At 45.0% G+C, this 19,115-nt stretch overlaps 1 protein-coding gene across 2 annotated transcripts in view; it reads left to right on the forward strand.

The window, feature by feature from the left end:
• The window catches only part of LOC144099230 (hepatocyte growth factor receptor-like), a 46,544-nt gene that overhangs the window by 19,923 nt on the left and 7,506 nt on the right, over window positions 1-19,115 (forward strand). Inside the window, exons 8-14 of one of the 2 annotated variants that reach the window (XM_077632378.1) lie at window positions 213-404; window positions 1,857-1,965; window positions 2,788-3,054; window positions 4,113-4,268; window positions 6,742-6,982; window positions 13,640-13,786; window positions 14,373-14,459. In XM_077632378.1, the coding sequence (XP_077488504.1) occupies window positions 213-404; window positions 1,857-1,965; window positions 2,788-3,054; window positions 4,113-4,268; window positions 6,742-6,982; window positions 13,640-13,786; window positions 14,373-14,459 (1,199 nt within the window). The remainder of the gene's footprint in view (window positions 1-212; window positions 405-1,856; window positions 1,966-2,787; window positions 3,055-4,112; window positions 4,269-6,741; window positions 6,983-13,639; window positions 13,787-14,372; window positions 14,460-19,115) is intronic. The other variant, XM_077632379.1, reaches the window with a different exon arrangement.

A 19,115-nucleotide genomic window follows, 5' to 3' on the forward strand; every position in this document is an offset into this window, starting at 1 on the left:
AACCCAGCTGATATTAGAACTGAAATTGAAGCTTGGAGGCATAATTTTATCTTTTCTCGAGGTAACGAGCTGGTGGATTGAGCCAAGTGGCATGCCCAACTATGAATAATGCCTTAAGTCTGGAGAGCTCTATGACATTGAAAATGCCTGTGACTCAGAGCGCTGTTCGCAGCGAACATTACCATGAACAATGATTGGCTTCCTTATGACAGGAAGAACTCCACACATCTGGAGTGTTCACGGGAACCTGTGGCTCGAGATCTAGAGGACCAGGAGAAGGAAGTCATTCTCATGATAGATGGCCTCGTGGTACCTTCCCACTCAAAAAACAATCTGAGACACAGGTTCACCTTCAAGCCAGATCCCGTCGTCACCGACACTGCACCCAAGAGGTCAATCTTCAGGCAAGTGCCACTAGGTCTAGCTTTGCTCAATAAAGTAAAAACAATAAAATTTTGGAATACCTGCCTCCGATAAGTTGTGCGGAAGCAAACATTACCCATGAAAGATACAGGCCCGAAATCGATCACGCTGATGCTTATGAGCCGTTTCCATTTAATTTTTTTGTTTAAGTACAGTGCTTGTGACGAACGTCTCGCATGGAGACGCTCGCCTCTGCAAACAGCGTTTGCCGCTCTCCTCCTGTAACGGGTAATGACAAGCCCACCTAATGTGTCTGTATCATGCATCAGGGTTGCGCAGCGCCAGATGCGCGTCACTTTTTCTATCCTGAACGAGGCCCATCACAACACCGCTGCTCGTATCGCAAGGTAGTAGGCCACTACCATCGAACGGTAGAGCAGGTAAATAAATGCGACTCGGCAGCGTCGCTGTATTGGTTCGTTTGTCCTGCTGCAGAAAACGATGTCGTGAGATCAAATGGAACCGCGGAAGAATATTTCTTGGGCGCTGAAAGGCACAAACACCCGGATGATCTGGAATTTCAGTGGATGAACTCGACAAGGGGAAAATAATTTTGTGTTCTTCATTACGCCATCTCGCATCAACCAATGGCTGCATTTAAGCTGTGCGCTCGCCATGCAATTAATGATATGGAAATTTGGTTATCGCAACATTCTGAACATCTTGCGCCGTTATAGAGGCTGCGCTGATAAATGTTCCTTTTGTTGGCCAAAGTATTACCAGCATATGGAACACAACGAGTGAAGTAAAGCGGATTTAATAAACGCGAGTTAGTAACACCCCTTTAACGCAGGCAACTCACCTGCGTTCGCACCTGCCTGCTCACTAGCGTCATCACGGCATTTTCTAGCCCTCGCCTTTCTACCTTGGCTTTTGGCTCGCTTTAAATTTTCTAGCTAGGAAATCAGATTTTTTGAAGTAAACTCTAAACTAATAGTCAGCGCCTGCCACGATGTCTGGGTTTTACTATTTTTCCTTTTCAGGGGTGAAGAAACAGAAACGGTAAAGCGTGTGCAACATAGTTAGTATGTCATTACTTTATTTTAGAATCGACGCTCAAGCGGCCACGAGGCAACGCTGCTGCAAAAGGACAAAATGAACAAACTGTGTAAATAGACACGCTATTCTGTGGCCTTGCATTAATGACTGAAAAAAAATTAAATCGTTTTCTTGATTGTGGCGAAAACAGAACAGTAAAACGAAAGGATGAGAATTCAGCAGGTCAGTGACTTGTGCTTGGGCCATTGTTCGGGCTTGAATTTCATTCTGAGCGAAGGACTTGTACTAAGCTGAAAGCACAAAGCTTGCTTTTGGCGCACTTTCGAGAAACCGATGCTTGAGTGGCGTCTGAGGTGGCGTCTTCCGGTAGGTACTGCTTAAAAACTAACACAACATGACCCTTACTGCGTGCTGATACGTTCCTGGACTTGCAGCCGAAACTTCACTGTTTATGTGAAGGGCGCCCACCTGGACAGCGTCTCCAAGCCAATTATTGTGACCCGTGTGACTCTCCCAGGCCAGGAGAACGAACACCTAACGAAGGTGAGGGTCAATTACTGCAAGGCACAAGTACACGTATAAAAGTTTAGAAGAAATTATGTTATTGTTAGAGTTATTTCCATGAACTCCGTTATAAGTTTGTGTTGCAGACCTCCACACATGTACGCTTTGGCCTCAAGGAGATCGAAATAGTGTACGTGTAGTTGAAGGTGAGAGATGCCCGCAAGAAAAAAGTAAGCAAGCAGTGTCAGTGTTTATTGTTTTAGTGCGAAAGCACTATAGGCCCCAAACTCCCATTCCCACCGTGTTGGCACCGCACCGCGTGACCAACCACGTGACGAACCACGTGATAACAACTAGCCAGAACCCCAGACAAACCTGGACTTGCGATCAAGATTAAGCAAGGCTAACCAAGCTATGCTAGGTATATGCTACGTGCCGGTACATATACGCTACGTATATTCTGATGCTACGTGCTTTCGCTGGGAATATCCTGGCATGGCCAAGCTAAGCCACTACCATTTTTTACAAAGACAGTTCTATCACCATATGTTTTTTTGAGTGCGTTATGATGTCGCGATCTCATTAGAAGCAGTTGTAATGAAGTCGTAATGAGTGACAGTAGTTAACGTTTAAAGACACATTCGTACCCTGCGTCAGTGAAGATACTGAATTTATGACGTCGCCGAGAGCGAGGGAGTGGCATAGCCACCGCGTATACCGTCCTAATTCCCCGAACAGAATGTAGATCTTGAACATGACCTATGGTTACCAATGAGCTTTCTCGAATCATTTACTGTTACTCAAGATGTTTATCTACCCTACCCCTCCATTACAATGTTACGCGTGCCGCTTTTGCCCCAGGTATGCCAACCGAGAAGAAATGGCACGGAGATGATATGCCCTGGTACACCACTAAAGGAGTTCTCCGTGGCTCGCAATAGAGAGCTGGAGGCAGTTGATTCCGACACTGAGGCTCAGATCAGCTTCCATATGGATGGGCTGCATCTGCCTTTAGATCAGAACGGCGACAGAGGACACTTCAAGCTCGTCTATCAGCCCCCGCCTGTGTTCTACTCCTTCCCCGGAGTGCAGAGCGTTGACCCCAGCGACCCTTCAGTGAAAATCACGGTACGAACTAAGGTTATCTGATATGTCTCTACCATCTTTTCTTTTACGAACGTGACACCACTACTGCGTCCAAAACTGATATAAGCTAAAACTATGTGCACTGCTGACCACTGCACCAGAGCTGTCCTATTCCCTTTCACTTTTTGGCTTTCGAAGAGGGGATTTTTTAGCTTTCTTATAAGAATGGCCTTCGTTGGTAATTCAACAGCGAGAACAAAAAAAAACAGAGGGTACCAAACCTAGTGGTGGCAGGTCGGGTTTCCCTCGTATTTTTCTAACCTGAGCAGTGACGGAGCACACAACAATGTGCGCTGATGGCCATGGCGTAGCAGGCGTTTCACTTTCTCATTCGGCGAGCGGTTGTCGGGCAAGGAAGAGAACAACCATATTGAAAGTGTGAGGAGTGACCGAACGGTGTTTTGACTTTCCGGCCAAACCAGAGTGTTGCAAGGCTAGATCTCGAGACAGCGACAGAATGCGTCATAAGCCTGTTCAATTGCTGCGTGGTTTTACATGCATGACATAACTCGCGTGAAATACGCACGGCTTCAGTGTTCTCCAGCAAGTTGCGAATTCTCCCTCGATGGAGCCGATGATTCCCTTCAGAATCAGTCGACAGAATGCGAAACCTGGTTTTCTTTTGGTGGGTCTGCCCTCTCTATCGTCTCTGATGAGGAGCACGTCCGCTTTTTTGGCGATGTTTTATTATTCCATTTTCATCGTGTCGCCGATGATACTGATGGAATAGCGCCATTAGAGAGAAAGTGAGCAACGTCGGACAATATTTTCTGGTGAATGCGTGTGAGTAAGACTCTTTAGTCGCTCCTAGTATTCCACTATGACAACGATCCACCGCTAGCCAAAGTTGACTTTGTCGTGAAAATTATGCGCCCGTTATCTAAAAATTCCGCCCTGTCAATAAGTCTTTTCTTAGTATTTGATTGTGCTGTCTACTAAAGCTCTGTCATGTTTGTCACGTATAGAGTACCCTTTTCGTCTCTTTATGTTTGTACTACTAAGGCGTGCGTTGCTACACTGTCGTAATGGCTCTTTTTCAGGGAAATCACTTTGCAGTTCTCAACAGCAATGAGCCGCTTGCCGTACGCGTCAGTGGCGTGGATCACTCTTGTAATCTCACCAGTATAAGTAGTCACTCTTTGGTCTGCCGGCTTGGAAGTGATATCCTTTCCTATCGGTCACCTTATGCTTTTGAGGTAAGCACCACTCCCAAGTTAAGCACACTAGTCTAAATTTGCAGGTCTGTTTTGCGTTATGACGTATGAACGAATATGTTTCTAGCTAAAATTGCAGATATAGAAGCCTGTGTTATGAATGGCAGTAATCCATTAGCATTGCATAGTCTGAATAGTACTCACTAAAAATGTGAACTTGTGTACTCGTGCACAGGGGAAAAATAATTTTGTGTTCTTCATTACGCCATCTCGCATCAACCAATGGCTGCATTTAAACTGTGCGCTCGCCAAGCAGTTAATGATATGGAAATTTGGTTATCGTAACATTCTGAACATCTTGCGCTGTTATAGAGGCTGCGTTGTTGAATGTTCCTTTTGTGGTCCGAAGTATTACCGGCATATACGTGCTTATTTGATGCGCAACAGTCAGCGAAATTGTGAGGCCAGAGCTCCAGAATATGTTCGTTTATGTAAACCTACTTTATGTACAGAACAATTTATAAAACAGCACAAAAATCGTTACTTCAACAATCACATCTTGTATACCATCTAAGCGTGTTTGCAGTGATACTAGTTTTTGCATCAGAAGGAGGCTGTAGTTCGACTAAGCTCCCTGCAATGCAACGAAATACCACCTGCAAAACCACTCTCATATCTAAACGTTATAAAGGTTGGCTCATAGAACAGGTTGTAGCTCATATTTTCGTTCTGTTCTTGTCAGCTAGTCGTGGCTTCAGTCATCAACGCTTTCACTTTTATCCACAGCTGTATTCTTCAAAAAGGTGCGCCTTGATTTACTCTTTTTCTCTCATTTCCCAATACTTGATTTTAAAAGAAATTTAGTGCAATTTTCTTCTTCCGCTCTAACGTCATACTTAAGCAACAAATAAACGTTGCGAAGGGTACTTTGACTTTTCGGCATTTTGGTGCCTGTTCCGATTTTCAATCCTACGTGTAGCGCAGTATTAGTGTTTGACCATGGGAACTTTCGGCGAATTTCTTGAATATGAATAGAAAACTAGCTCGGAGTTAAAGAAAATATGTAGATTTTTCCTCATGCCCTGTTAGGCATTCCACTGTTAAGCAGTTAGGAATAGCACAACAAATGGTGCTGGTATGCAAGCACCCAAGCGCAGCTTTGTAATTGCAGTTAAACCTCTTTCCCAAAGCACGCGATCCACATGTTCGAACCCTATTCCACCAATCGCCCCAAGGACAACATGCAATACAGATATAAAACATTGCGCTACATTCGCATAAAAAAGCAACATTTTTGCATAGCATATTATGTCAAAGCCACCTCCTTGCTTAAGATAATCACTATAAGTTATTTTAATTAGTTGGGGAACCGACTGTACATTGGAACATGTGGCTCCTTACCTTGCAGTTTCTGCCGCCTACATTTTTACCTTGTGTATTTATCCCGGTTTTCTATAACAGCCAATCCCCCAAACAACTATTCTCAACAATGTTCACGACAATAAAATATGGAGCGGCCACTCGCTGCCTCAGAATCGGTGTATGAGGTTGCTTTAAGGATTCTTTTACGCGTTTGTCAAGCATAAGTTGGAGTCCAGTGGTGATTGGGTGCGTGTTTCTACTGTCCTCGTGCCACTTCATCCTTAATTTGTAGACGCCAGTGTTTGCAGGCAGACTTTATATTTACAAATGCCAATTTATAGATCCAAAGTGCTCGGTCCTGACATGTTACTGAGATCACGACTGTAGGCCCAAATGGGTCGCAAGATCATGCAAGGCATTTTTATTTATCCACGATTACTTTTTTCTCAAATAACGCTCTAAGCGATGAAGTACTTCTTAACTATTGTGAGGATCTTTATTATGCACCTTGTTATTTGAGAAAAAAACTTAATTCTGTAACTCATTTAGGTAGCATGTTATTTGTTATACTTTAGGTTCCGCACTGTTGCAGTGTATCCATTGTGCTTATTCGCCCTTTGTATATAGATACTATGCAGTTGTAGCGCAATAGGCTAAACTGGCATTTCTTTTTTACCTTTTTTTTTCCTTTCTGGCTTGAGCATCGGCCTCGCATGCGGGAGGTGCGGGGTTTGATCCCCAGTGCCGCCGGGCATCCACCGGTGATACAATGGGTACAATATTTCTCCTGTCTTGTGCTCAGCTTCATTAGCGTGAATTGCTCGGGAAATAGGTCTCTGACCTCACCTTGAGCAATGAAAACTACCTTGTGGCATTGCGCTCTTTGGCCAAAGGTGCCCTTGCACCATAAATATTCATCATCACCATTCTCTTCCCTTTCTTTAAAGGACCCTATGCTTAAAAAACTATTTATTCTAAGTACATTTTTCTTACGTTTATCATAGAACTTTCCTAACATAGATTTGTAGTAATGACCTGTTCAAGAAGTCATGACAAGTTCCGGATTTTCATCTTTATAAATTTGATTTATATTGCACTTTTGTTGCTAATAAAGCTGTTATGGTCATTTACTTTCCTTTCTTCTCCTCTTCAGGTGAAATACGATGGATACAACTACCCCATTGGCGATGTGATCCTGCTGTCGGATAGTTCCAGTCTCTATGGGGGTATTGTCGCAGTCGCCGTCTTCCTCTTGGTGGCCGCCTTCGCAGTAGGGGTGTTCTTTCTTTTCCGAAGACGCCGTCGGATAAAAGCGACTTCGCAGTCTATTCCCGTCGTCACTTACCACAACCGCCGCCGCCTCACACTCAGCACCAGACGCAGCGAGGACAACAGTGAGATCCCTTATTAGACCTTCATTAGCCTTACATCCTCCACTGACTCTATCAGCGGGCTAGATGTATATAGCTCTAAAAGTTAACAGTCAAGACGCGGCTTGTTCAAAGATCTTTTTCAGCAGTACGTCAATTCAGAGACATGGTGTATACCACCTATGGTTTCCCGGCGAGGTGCCCTTTTTAATTCTCTGCTCTTTTTTTTTCGAACCAGGAGTGTCACTGATCGAAACGAGCAAGCGGACATTCCTTTAGGTAAACGCGATCAGTTCGACCATGCACACGACAGCAGGCGGGGTCGGTTACTGGCGCGGCGGTGCCGTTCAGCTGAATGTTAGGTGCTATGCACCACTTGTGCTCACGACAGTGTATGCATGCGTACATAACCGCGCGCGCGCGCTCGTCTACACACACACACACACACACACACACACACACACACACACACACACACACACACACACACACACACACACACACACACACACACACACACACACACACACACACACACACACACACACACACACACACACACACACACACACACACACACACACACACACACACACACACACACACACACACACACACACACACACACACACACACACACACACACACACACACACACACACACACACACACACACACACACACACACACACACACACACACACACACACACACACACACACACACACACACACACACACACACACACACACACACACACACACACACACACACACACACACACACACACACACACACACACACACACACACACACACACACACACGCACGCACGCACGCACACACGCACACACGCACGCACGCACGCACGCACACGCACGCACGCACGCACGCACGCACGCACGCACGCACACACTATATTTACGCAGGCACGTAGCTACATACATGCGCAAGAGTATCAGTTGCCTTGCAGAACAGAATTTTCGCCACACAAATTAGGATATTATGCATAAGAGATTAGCTTTGTTGTCGCGGCATAATAAATCGGTGGTACGATAAAAAATGTGCTTTAGCCTGTTAACGCCCGTAAAAGTATTAATGACGCAAGCAGATGAGAGTTCATACATAGTTCTCGATTTTCGTAAAAGACGGCACGCGGTAACTGAGAGAGCGAGGGAGAGAGGGATGCAAACTTTATTGTGCAGTGGAATTCGGACCTCCCAGGTCCCTGTGTCCGCGCAAAATCCCACCACACTCAAACGTTCATGCCTAAAAGGTCAATGACGCTGGCAGCGTGGCTGGCGGCGATCTTATGCCTTGCCTAATCCATGGAGCGTAGTGAGGCCTCCAGTCCTCACATGTTCGGAGTGGAACCGGCCCACCGTGTGGAGGCGAAGCCGGAGAGGCCAGGAGGATATGGGTCAGTTTTGCCTTCGGTGCATTGCACAGAGGGCAGGAAGGGGGATGGACCGGTAGAGAGAGAGGAGAGAGGGGGTAGGTACGGTACGCGTTTGCAGATGGCGCCAAAGGCGTTCCTCCCTGGTAGAGAGGGAACAGTCGGGGGGTTGGTATATTTGCCTTTCGGTACGAGCTTTGGCAATGAGTTAATGAGAAGGTACACGCACGCTCCTTTGACAGACCACTATGAGGTCCGCCTGTGCCCAGTTTATAGACCCTCGTGCTAAAGAATCGGCAGCCTCAGTGCTAGGGTTTCCAGAGTTCGCGGGCACCCAGACGAGCTCAGTGCTGCAGGAGGAGGGTGGGTTCTGGGTCAGTATTTGGTAGGTGGCAAGGTGGACTCTGCCCCTAGCATAATTTAGCATTGCAGTTTCTGAATCGCTGAGTATCTAGGTAGCACTGGAGTTGCCGAGCGCAAGCGCTATTGATCTTTCTGCTGGTTTCTCGGGGTGAGTTCCCTGGGGTAACTATTTTATAATTGGAGGGGTATGCGGAGTGTACGCAACCGCTGCGGCTCCGTGCTGGTCACATGCAGCATCTACCCATATGGCGTTCTGCTCACCCCCGTGTCGTTCATGAAGGGCCGCTGCCCTGGCTCCCCGGCGCTCGCGGTTTCTGTCGGGGTGCATTTTACGAGGGTGTGGCCGAATGCGTAGCCTTTGACGAATTATTTGGGGAGAGCTTTTACGGAGTTCTGATTAGCGGAGATGCGAATTTGGAGTTCAGAGAGTATATGCCTGCAGGTAAAGGTGCTGGCTAGGCGCAGATATTGGGCTTCAAATGCGCTTCGGTTAATTCTTGTATGGTGTTATCCACATCTAACTTCTGCCAGGTGTTCGTTGTTAGCGGTTTTGGGCAATCAGAGCGCTGCATTAGAAGCTTGTCTCATTATAGAATTTATTGTTTGGGTTTAGGATGGATTGAGTTTGAGATACCGGGTAGAACACAGTACTCAACTCATAGTATAGGCGTTTACCACCGGCAGAGTATCCGCTTCCCTTAGTACGTGAACTTTACCTGTGACTCTGCGTATTAGCTGCGTAGTGGCTGCTAGCGTGCTCTTCAACAGTTTCATGGTTCCAGTATTTTTCCCACCTTCTTGGAGGTAGAGGCCCGCGATGCGAATGGTTCGCACCTGTGGTACCCCTCTACGCTGTAGGCAGATTTTTATGGGAGTGGGGTACGTCCTGCCCTGTGGCAGGATCCCGAGTAACTGACTTGCAGAGAAAACTCACAGCATGTCGTCAGCGAGAACCAGCGGGGTCGTTTTGTGTCAGCATTACACAGGGTGATCAAAGTTAAGCTTTAATGATTTCTGAAACATAGGCGCGGAGAGGTGCAGTGAGGTCGGGATCAAACGCGAACACGCATATACAGTATTTTTTTCACATTGCTGAGAAATATTTCTTCACATATGGTAAATGAACGCGTACTTTGACCCTTTCCCTGAAGCGTGTGTCAGACTAGCTGTCTGAGACTACATGAAATTAACGTATGCAAAAAATTACAGGATTGCACTTTCTGCTTACGAGCGGAAATGCGAAAGCCTTTCCCTTTCCTCTCTTTCTCCCTGCATATTTATTTTTATTTTTAATCGATTCTTACTGTTGTTCAATTTTGCTCTCTTTATTTTTATTTTATGTTGTTTTGTCTTATTTACTTTTGTTCTTTTTCTTTTTCTTTTCTTTTTTATTTTTATTTGTATTTTTCTCTAACACGCTGCAATTTGCCGGTCCATGGCCTTGACATTCGCATTAATAATTAAATAATTAATGAGATTTTTGTTGTAAATCTAACCACAGCATTTTTACACCCATTTTTTTTATTGACACATTCACCCTGAACGACAATTCGAACGGAAACATATAAATGATTAAATCAATTTATATATTAACTAATTACAATTGGTAAACGTCACCACTACATATTACACACTTATTAATGTATTAGCCAACGCCTACCGTTAAACCTTTTGAGTTTCATTCTGATGGGGCGATGTTTTCTGCCGACAAATTTTGCTGGCACGTTTTGCCGACAGGACATAGCCATACAATGCTTTCGCATTAATAAGTTATGTGGTCCGGGGAGAGGGGGCGCACAAAGTAAGATAACAATTTCCACTGTAAGACCCGTACTTGTTTAAAGTCGAATACTGAACTATTTAATACAGGCAGTAACCGATGTTGTATATATCGGAAAGGTAGAGGCAGTGGTATTCCTACACGGTTACATTTACTAGATTTAACCTAGCGCGCGGGTTTTCTTAGATACTCGTGCTGAATTTTTTAGTTCGTTCCGCGTAATGGTGCATGCATGGTGGTGAGAAAAGGAGGAGGAAAAATTTTATTAAAGTGAAGGAGAGATGGGCGAGTTTATAGGGGGGGGGGCCCTCATTTCAGGGCTCCGCTGGCTTGAGCTGCCCTGGTGACCTTTTGTATGAGGGCCCGTTGATCCTAAATGTTATCACTGGTCAGCAGCGCCTCCCATCGCTCAAAATACGTGTTTTCCGTCTGTAAAGTCTTTGGTTTGGCTGCGCATCTCCACTAAATGTGGAAAAGTGTAGGCCGGGCCTGGGCCAGAAACAGGTGTCGGAGTATCATGTTGAGTGCATGAGATGTAATCAATGGAGGTTTGGAAATGTGTTGGTCTGTATCGGCCGCCAAGAGACGGCTTCTGGGGTGTCGAATTTTCTATGAGGTGGAGGGAAGTGTCTCCTTTGAAGACACTGAAACTCGAGGCGTTCGTTATACCCAGAAGGTAGAGGGGTAAATGCGGACACGGTTTGTGGCCCCGCTCGGTTGATGATGCCTCGAGCTAGAGCATGTGCCCTCTCATTTCGCTCCAGTCCCTCGTGGCCTGATGTCCAGGTGATTTGGTGGGGCTTGGTGAGGGGTGTAGTGCCCATGAGCTGACTGACCTGCTTGGGAACTCGGTCTCTCAGGAAATTTTTCACGCGTTCTGCGAGTGTGTGATCACATGAGCGCTTTGGCCTTCGGACTCGTAATGCCTAATGCAGGCCACTGCGGGGGTCTCCGCAGCCGCTAGTGTTTCGGCTCTTACAGAAGCAGTGAATTGAGAATAGAATAGAAGAAGTGAATAGAAGTGGTGGTCCAATGCCGGCACTGCGTACTTGTCATGGTCCGGTATGCTGCGGCGTCAACATAAACCACGTTCGGGGAATTGGATATAGGCGTCGGCTTATGTAGGTTACTGGCGCTCGTCGTCTGCCTATGTGAACGTCTTTAAGCATATGTTTCGGTATCGAGGCCAAGCTGATGTATTTCCTGTGTTTTTTTTCTCTATAGAGGACTGAACATCTGGCGCGCGGATGTCTGCAACTATGCCTACTCGGTGTAGAATAGACCGTCCAGCTTGGGTAGTCTGAAGTCTTAGCGTTTGAGATGCACGGATGGCTTCTGTTAGTTCTGTAAAGGTGTTGAAGATTTCTTGTCCGTTCAGATGCTCCGTCGACGTGTTTTTAGGCAGGTTAAGAGCCGGCTTGTGTACCCCCCCACCCCCCACACACACACTCCCATGATGGTGTCAACTTGCCGCTCCTCTCCCTTTGTTAAGCCGCATTCTCATGCATCGCCAAGGAATGCGAGAAGACACTCTTCGGCTGGTGCAAGCACTGGTACTTAGCCGAATCACACAAGGACTACCCTTTCAGACGCTAACCAAAGACGAGAAACTCCTCCCGGCGTGACGCGGTGCTCGGTCAGCCAACGGCATACAGCAACCAATAAAGCTTTGAACAGCTTCCATTTAAATTTCGGCTGTCCAAATGAAACAAACGCCCTAGTCAACAGCTGGTTCACATTAGGAGGTACATCTACCAAAACGTACTCAAGAAGTCCGACCACATCTATATTTTTATTATAAGCATTCACGTTATCTGTACTGGCGAAAAAGAATAATAGTTGTTAATAAGGCGCCGGAAGGTACAATAATCATCCCACTTTGTGCCCCAAACTGGCCGTATCACTGATGTGCAGAGGTTAATTTCGCGTTGTCTTCTGTGCGTGATTTTAAGAGATCTCAAAAGCTTAAATTTTCACCCCCCTGTATCCCCATGGGACATGAGGCCTTACGAAACGTGGATGGTGAGCAAGACGATGGATGATGGCGACGGATAGTGACGGTTTAGCACAAGTGATAACTGTCTACTTTGGGTCGAGGGCTGAGCACCATTCGAGAGTAGGAGTGGATGACCACAAACCCCAAGTCACAAAGCTGACTACATCCTCTTTTGCGCCGCAAAACTTCGGATAAACAGTTTCTAATTCTGGAATTAATTTTTTAAGCGCAGAAAGACAGAGTAGAAAAAAAAACTACTTCACAGGACTGATCGCTAGCTACCAAATCAGGCTGTTAGTTATAAAAAATTAACAGTTAAAAAAAGAAACATTTTGGGCAGCGAAATGATCGATCATATTCGAAGATTCGCGCTCTTGCTCTTGGAACACCGCAGTGCTGCTCAAATTGAAGACGGATATAGGGAGAGAGATAATAGAAGCTGATGAGATTGAAAAAACTGGCAACGCGTGCGTCAGGAATCTCTCAGTTTTGCTTTTATAAAATGAACTCAAATACCTTGCGCAGCAAAAGCACTGGAACTACGCAATCCGCCTCGCGGGATCATGGGATCTCAGTTGAATTGATTTTTTGTTGATTGAATTTTTTTTCTTCCATTTGGTTGATATGAGCTGCTCAAGTGGTCCGTCAATCAAGCCTGCCTTCCAAATATGAGTTGTTAGTTATCACTCTGTCCTATTAAGTTCGCTTTTTTTCCTGCAGTCTTTCGCCGCTTTAAAACAAACAATTCCAGTTCTGCACCAACCAGCCTGCAGAAACGTCCTCGCAAGCTTCTAATTCCTCTACTCTTCATGAAGCTGGGCGCGATATATTTTTCTGTACCTCGGGATTTCTTTGCTTACGTCAAAAATGCTTTATAAGCGCTTTCCCGGTTGCCTTGGCTGACGTTGTAGGTACGTGCGTATGACAACCTGAAGATTCTGTTATTAGGGCCCTACATTAAGCCCTCCCCATTGGCTGGATTCTGCTCCTTGCCCTCTCATGTGGTATCTCACAAACTATACCCTCCGCCATAGATTTGCTGAGCAGAGAAAAAAAGATTGTTTGCACGTGTGTTTGTGCGCTAGCTAGCGCATTCGTATGTAATGAGATTACTGAAGCGCATCTTTTTTTTTCCCTTTTTCACAGGCTACGTCCAAGAAAACAACCCTGGAGCGAGGCAGCCTTTAATGAAGGCCGCTTTTGAACTGGATGAAGACACTAAACGCATGCTTGAAAGCAACGGGCTTCTCTTCAGCAGAGAACTGCTCATAGTGGGTCCTGTCATCGGCGAAGGTATATTCTATTGCTAATTTCGCACTGATAGCGCTGCATGTTAGCCAAATAGAGCAAAAAAAAACATTTATTGTTGCTGAGTATAATAGACGCATTGGCGTGCATTACGTGCTTGCTTAGCGACCCGTTGTGCTACAAATTGGCTATGAGGAAGTTGGCGATCTCGGGAATAATTGATACAATCTGCGTTTCATTACTGTGCGCTGATGTCCATAAGCACACGGTGTTATCGGATGCTCAATAGAGCAACACAACTTGTTTGCTCTACATAGTGTCACATTCCTTGTGGCCGGTAATAAAAAGAATTAGGTATTTCAATTCAAGTATTTTCATCCAGACCCGAGCCACGATGTTTTCCTTCAACCTTCTTGCTCTCTACTGTTCTCCTGAACGAATAAACCCGCATGCGACGTAATTTCTGAGCAGTGCTGCCAGCTATAAGTCTTGACGAGTTCAGCTTGGATGTTTCCAGGGGATTAATTGCCAGATCGCTTCACTGAGAATGCTCTAAGATTTCTTCACAGTAACTTACACCGCTGCAAATTTTAATCTAAATTGATTGTATTATCTTTCCCTCTGCCGAAAGGTCACTTCGGTTGTGTCTACCGCGGTACCTTGAAGGTGCCAGGCAGAGGCCAAGTCACGGACGTCGCCGTCAAAACTCTCCGCAACAGTACGTAACCCTTCACTTTCCCTGCCTGAGCGTCGCGTAATAAATGAACGTACGTGCTGCAAAAGCTGGCTGCATTCCAATAGAATGTATCTGACCGAGAACTAGTGGTTTGCCCGTATAAGATTGAAATATGACCTACGAATTTTAAAGGGCAGTGAAAATTTTCGGTTTTCGTCTAGCATAGAACCATAAATTAATCCAAAGTAAGCATACATAAGAGACAAGATTCAGGTAATCAGTCAGGCGTTATAGAAATGCGCAGAATCGTATGCAAAGGTTCTGGAATAAATCTAAAGCTGTTGCGCATCAACCATAATCCTTGACATAAAAGACATCAAATCAAAATCAGGAACGCTGCCAAGCAAGAAGGCACCATATGTCCGCCACTATTCACCATGTGTTTAGAGGAGGTATTCAGAGAACTTCATTCAGGATAGAAGGTATTGCAAAATACTTTTTTTCAGCGCTGATTTGCTCACAAAATTGTTTTCTAATTAACTCAGGGGCCGCTCTGAAGAAGGGAAGATCAATAACCAACACAAGCAAATCGATACTGTAGGCGAAAAAAATTTATGTAAAAAATTCAAAGCAATTATCAGTGTGATTTGAAGAGAACAACAGTTTACATTAGGCAGTTAAGCATACAACGCAGTACAAGGGAATGCATTTTTTAGTGCAGGTAGTAGCCGCTGACCCGGACTACGAGAGTGAGATGACTAGGAGAATATGAAAGGAGTGGTGCGCGCTTGGCAGGCACTCTCAGATGATGCTTAGCAGATGATGCTTAGATGATGCTTAGTCTACCAATATCCCCATTGAGGAAAGGAAGTAACAGTTGTATCATACTGGCACAAACCTACCGACCAGAAAAGTGAAGCCCGACGGGAAGGATTAAACATAAGTTGAGGAGAGCGCAGCGAGATATGAAAAGCAAAATGAAAGGTGTATGGACAAGAGACTGGAACAAAGAAGAATGTGTCATGAACTATACGCACGTTTAGAATATCGCAGTCTAAACCAAGTAGAGGAAACGGACCTGGGCAGGGCATTTAACACGAAGGCCATGCACCTGTGGTTCCTTAAGACAAAGGACTGGTTCTAGAAGGACAGGGTAGCCGGGGACGTCAGAGGGTCAGGTGGATGGTTGCTACTAGGAAGTTTGTAGTAATAGGATTACCTCACCTGGCCCTGTAGAGGGTAACTTCTAGATGGATTGTAATGGTCTTAGTCCTACAGAGGAAATAATTTGATGATGGCGATGAGTAAGAAGCGTTAAACAACAATTATTCATATACTAGTGAATGCGTCTCTGCCATGAAGCCCTACAGCACAATTATCATTACTTGCGGCGCACAACGCATTTAAAAAGTAAATCTCCTGACTAACGTTTTCTCACGGTGCCACCAGCCGCTTATTTCTTTCTGCGTCTCAGAATAAAAATAAAACTTTAAAAGAAGTTTAACTTCGTTTATTTTCGGCTCCTGGAGGTATATTACATTCCATCTTACCAAACGCCTCCTTCCTCGACGAACACGATAACACTTTTCAAGCGCTCGCCTGACCGTGCTGTCATGAGTGTCGTTGATTTTACATGGTTTTAGTTATGTTAACTCTACATTGAAGATAACGTCTGACGTGGGGCTTAACTATTAGTGTTTTATCAATATCGCAATGAAAGCTGATTTATATCTGGAATCCAACTTAAAATTATCGAGCGCATACATATAGCGTTTCGTTTCTCGACGCAAGCACGGTACATTTTAGTTCTGTTGGTCTACGTTTTTCCAAAGCAGGTACAAGCAACAAAGCGTTGTGCGAGCGCTGAATTACAGAATAGAGAGAATGTGCGGCTTCGTCGACGAAGCTGTTGGTTAACAATTGTTAACAACTGTTAACAATCGTTATAGCGCTCGACGCTTTTAGTGCAGTGTGTTGTGGGACATATCAGAGCGCTCGAAAATGCGGGTCGTTTCAGAGTGATGTTGACCTGCCTTACGCACCAGCGTCATCCGAGAGATTCAGGGGCAACCATCCCCTCCTACACACTTCAGTGCTTTGTTTAGGCATTATAGCCTTGTCAGTAAATATACTTACCATGCATACCAGTCGTGGCCACAAGTACTCTGTAATTATTTTTACGAAATTAAGTAGAGCTGTCACATTATAAATGTCTGTGCACAACCTTACGAACCGAGCTTGCGAACCGGCAACTCATATTCGCACAGATGGAGCTCGCGGGCACCTTACCTTCCGTGCAAAGTTGTTTCCGGTTTGTTAGGTTTGGCGTTAAAAATAAATAAAATATTACTTAGTCCGTACCATGTAGCTGAAGACAATGGTTGGCTTGGGACTGCTCTAAATGATTGTAAAATAAAGAGCCTCAACCTGCACAGCTCAAATCACCGCCGGGTTAATTCAACCACCACATAAAGTAATCCGTTCAAATAAGGAAACCTCGTCTTTTTGTACCAAAAGGCGAAAAATATAAATGAAAGTGGGAAAATGCTACGAGTGACAACGAAACCACATGCTATTGTTCGGGCCTGGATGGAATCCCCTGATCTGCGCTGGGAAACGATGGACGGAATGAATGTGGAACGGAGTGTGCGTATACTAGGTGAGGGTTATGGAGCTTAACCCAGGGAAGGGGAGGGGACAGCGCGGGCTTTTCGAAATTATCCCGAATGAGTCGAGCTCCTTTTCAGGCCTACGCAGAGGACAAGCACCCGATATTAGCCAGATGCGGGACCCTCGCTCTCCAAGCGCACATCCATACCACACAACGTATGCCGGTTTATCCGACCCTCAGAGACAGGTTACCTTATGAGTGGCGACGACTGACATCCCCGCCTCAAGCCGGTTTGCGTCCTCCTGAACGTCCGCTTGCCCTAAGAGGACACAGTTTTCGCGCCACTCGTTTGACACTTCGGATCATACTCCAAGGTTCTCGTTTTCAGCGGGGACCATTCATGGTGGCAGCGTCGCACCCGCAGAGTTCGCCCCCGAAATAGTATGTGAGACGGCTACTTTCAGGACAGGGTCAAGCATATTATTTATTTATTTAGTTAGTTAGTAAGTTAGTTAGTTGTACCTCACAGGCCCTGAAGAGCATTGGGTGAGGGGGGTGTATAAAAAAGGAATATGCAGAAATAATAAACCATAATTTCATTTCATTTCATTTATTAATACCTCCAGGGCCGTTTGGCATTACGGAGGAGTACAACGGACGCGGTACAAGGCAACTACACGAAAGGAACACGCAGTTTATACAAAACAGAGTTAAGATAACATTAAACACGAAACATAAAATAAATTAAAGAGCGAGACACGAATATGCGGAAAGGAGGTAACGAGACGTAGCAGAAGCAGTGGTACATTAGAAAACAACGTTAAGAGCAACTGAAACCGTAGCACGACGTTTCGAACAATACTAGTGCAATAAATGTGTACATAGGTGTTTACAGATCTCCAGGAGCCGTGAAAGAGAGTATGATGTCAGGAAGATCATTCCAGAGCTTAATTGCTCTAGGAAATGCAGAAGAATTAAATGGCTGAGTTCTACCATATATTTATTCATTATTACCTCAAAGGCCCACTAGGGGCATTACATGAGGGGTGAGCGAAGATATAATTTAATTAGATCAGTGATGAATGATTTGAAGGATTCCAGGCGAGGACGGATGAAAGCTTTAGCGGGCAGGTTGCTCAGGTCTCTAGCGGTCTGGGCGAAGAATGATTTCAGGTGCGCATAAGCGGATGCTCGAGATGCATGAACAGCATTCCGATGACTGATGCGATGTGATAGGTGATGCGCAGGGGTGATAACGAAATGTAAGCTTTGTGAATAGCTTAAAAGAAAGAGCGGAATTTGTGAGAAGCGCAATTTTTCTTTAGGAAATTAACAGATTGTTTGTTCCCGAGCAGAATATTAGTTATCGAGCAAACTAGTATAACCTAGCGCTCTTGTGGCTCATTCCGCACTCCCGCTGAAACTCGCTACACGCTTATATATATATATATATATATATATATATATATATATATATATATATATATATATATATATATATATATATATATATATATTAAGGAAACCAACAGTCACCTAAACCAAGGTGCATAGGGGAATGTTTTATATTTTATTAATTTCTAGTGCCAATCAATTACTTTTTAAAGAAAATTATAAAGCAGCAGAAAAAACAACCGTTCCGCCGGTGGGATCCGAACCCACGACCTCCGAATATCGCGTCCGGTGCTCTTGCCAACGGAGGTACGGCGACGGCTGTCCAATCTGCTGCTTTCGTGGGTATTTATGTTTTGCGTGAAAGCGAACCTTGAGAGTGTTCACCAGCGCCACCCTCGTCCATAGCGGTGGACGCAGCACGTCCTATAATACCGCAAGTGTGACGTAGGACGTCATCTAAAGCGAGGGCAGAAACTGTGCGAGAGCCCTCTTATGCTACCTATGGCATGAAGACTGCCAGAACCGACACCCCCGTTAAGCTATTAGCAGACAAGGCAAATGAAATAAGGGGCTCGTTTGACAAACATATTAAGGAAACCAACAGTCACCGAAACCAAGGTGCATAGGGGAATGTTTTCTATTTTTTTTTAATTTTTAGAGCCAATCAATTGCTTTTTAAAGAAAATTACTTA

Source organism: Amblyomma americanum, chromosome 7, assembly GCF_052857255.1.
Source record: "Amblyomma americanum isolate KBUSLIRL-KWMA chromosome 7, ASM5285725v1, whole genome shotgun sequence".
Classification (NCBI taxonomy): Eukaryota; Metazoa; Arthropoda; class Arachnida; order Ixodida; family Ixodidae; genus Amblyomma; species Amblyomma americanum.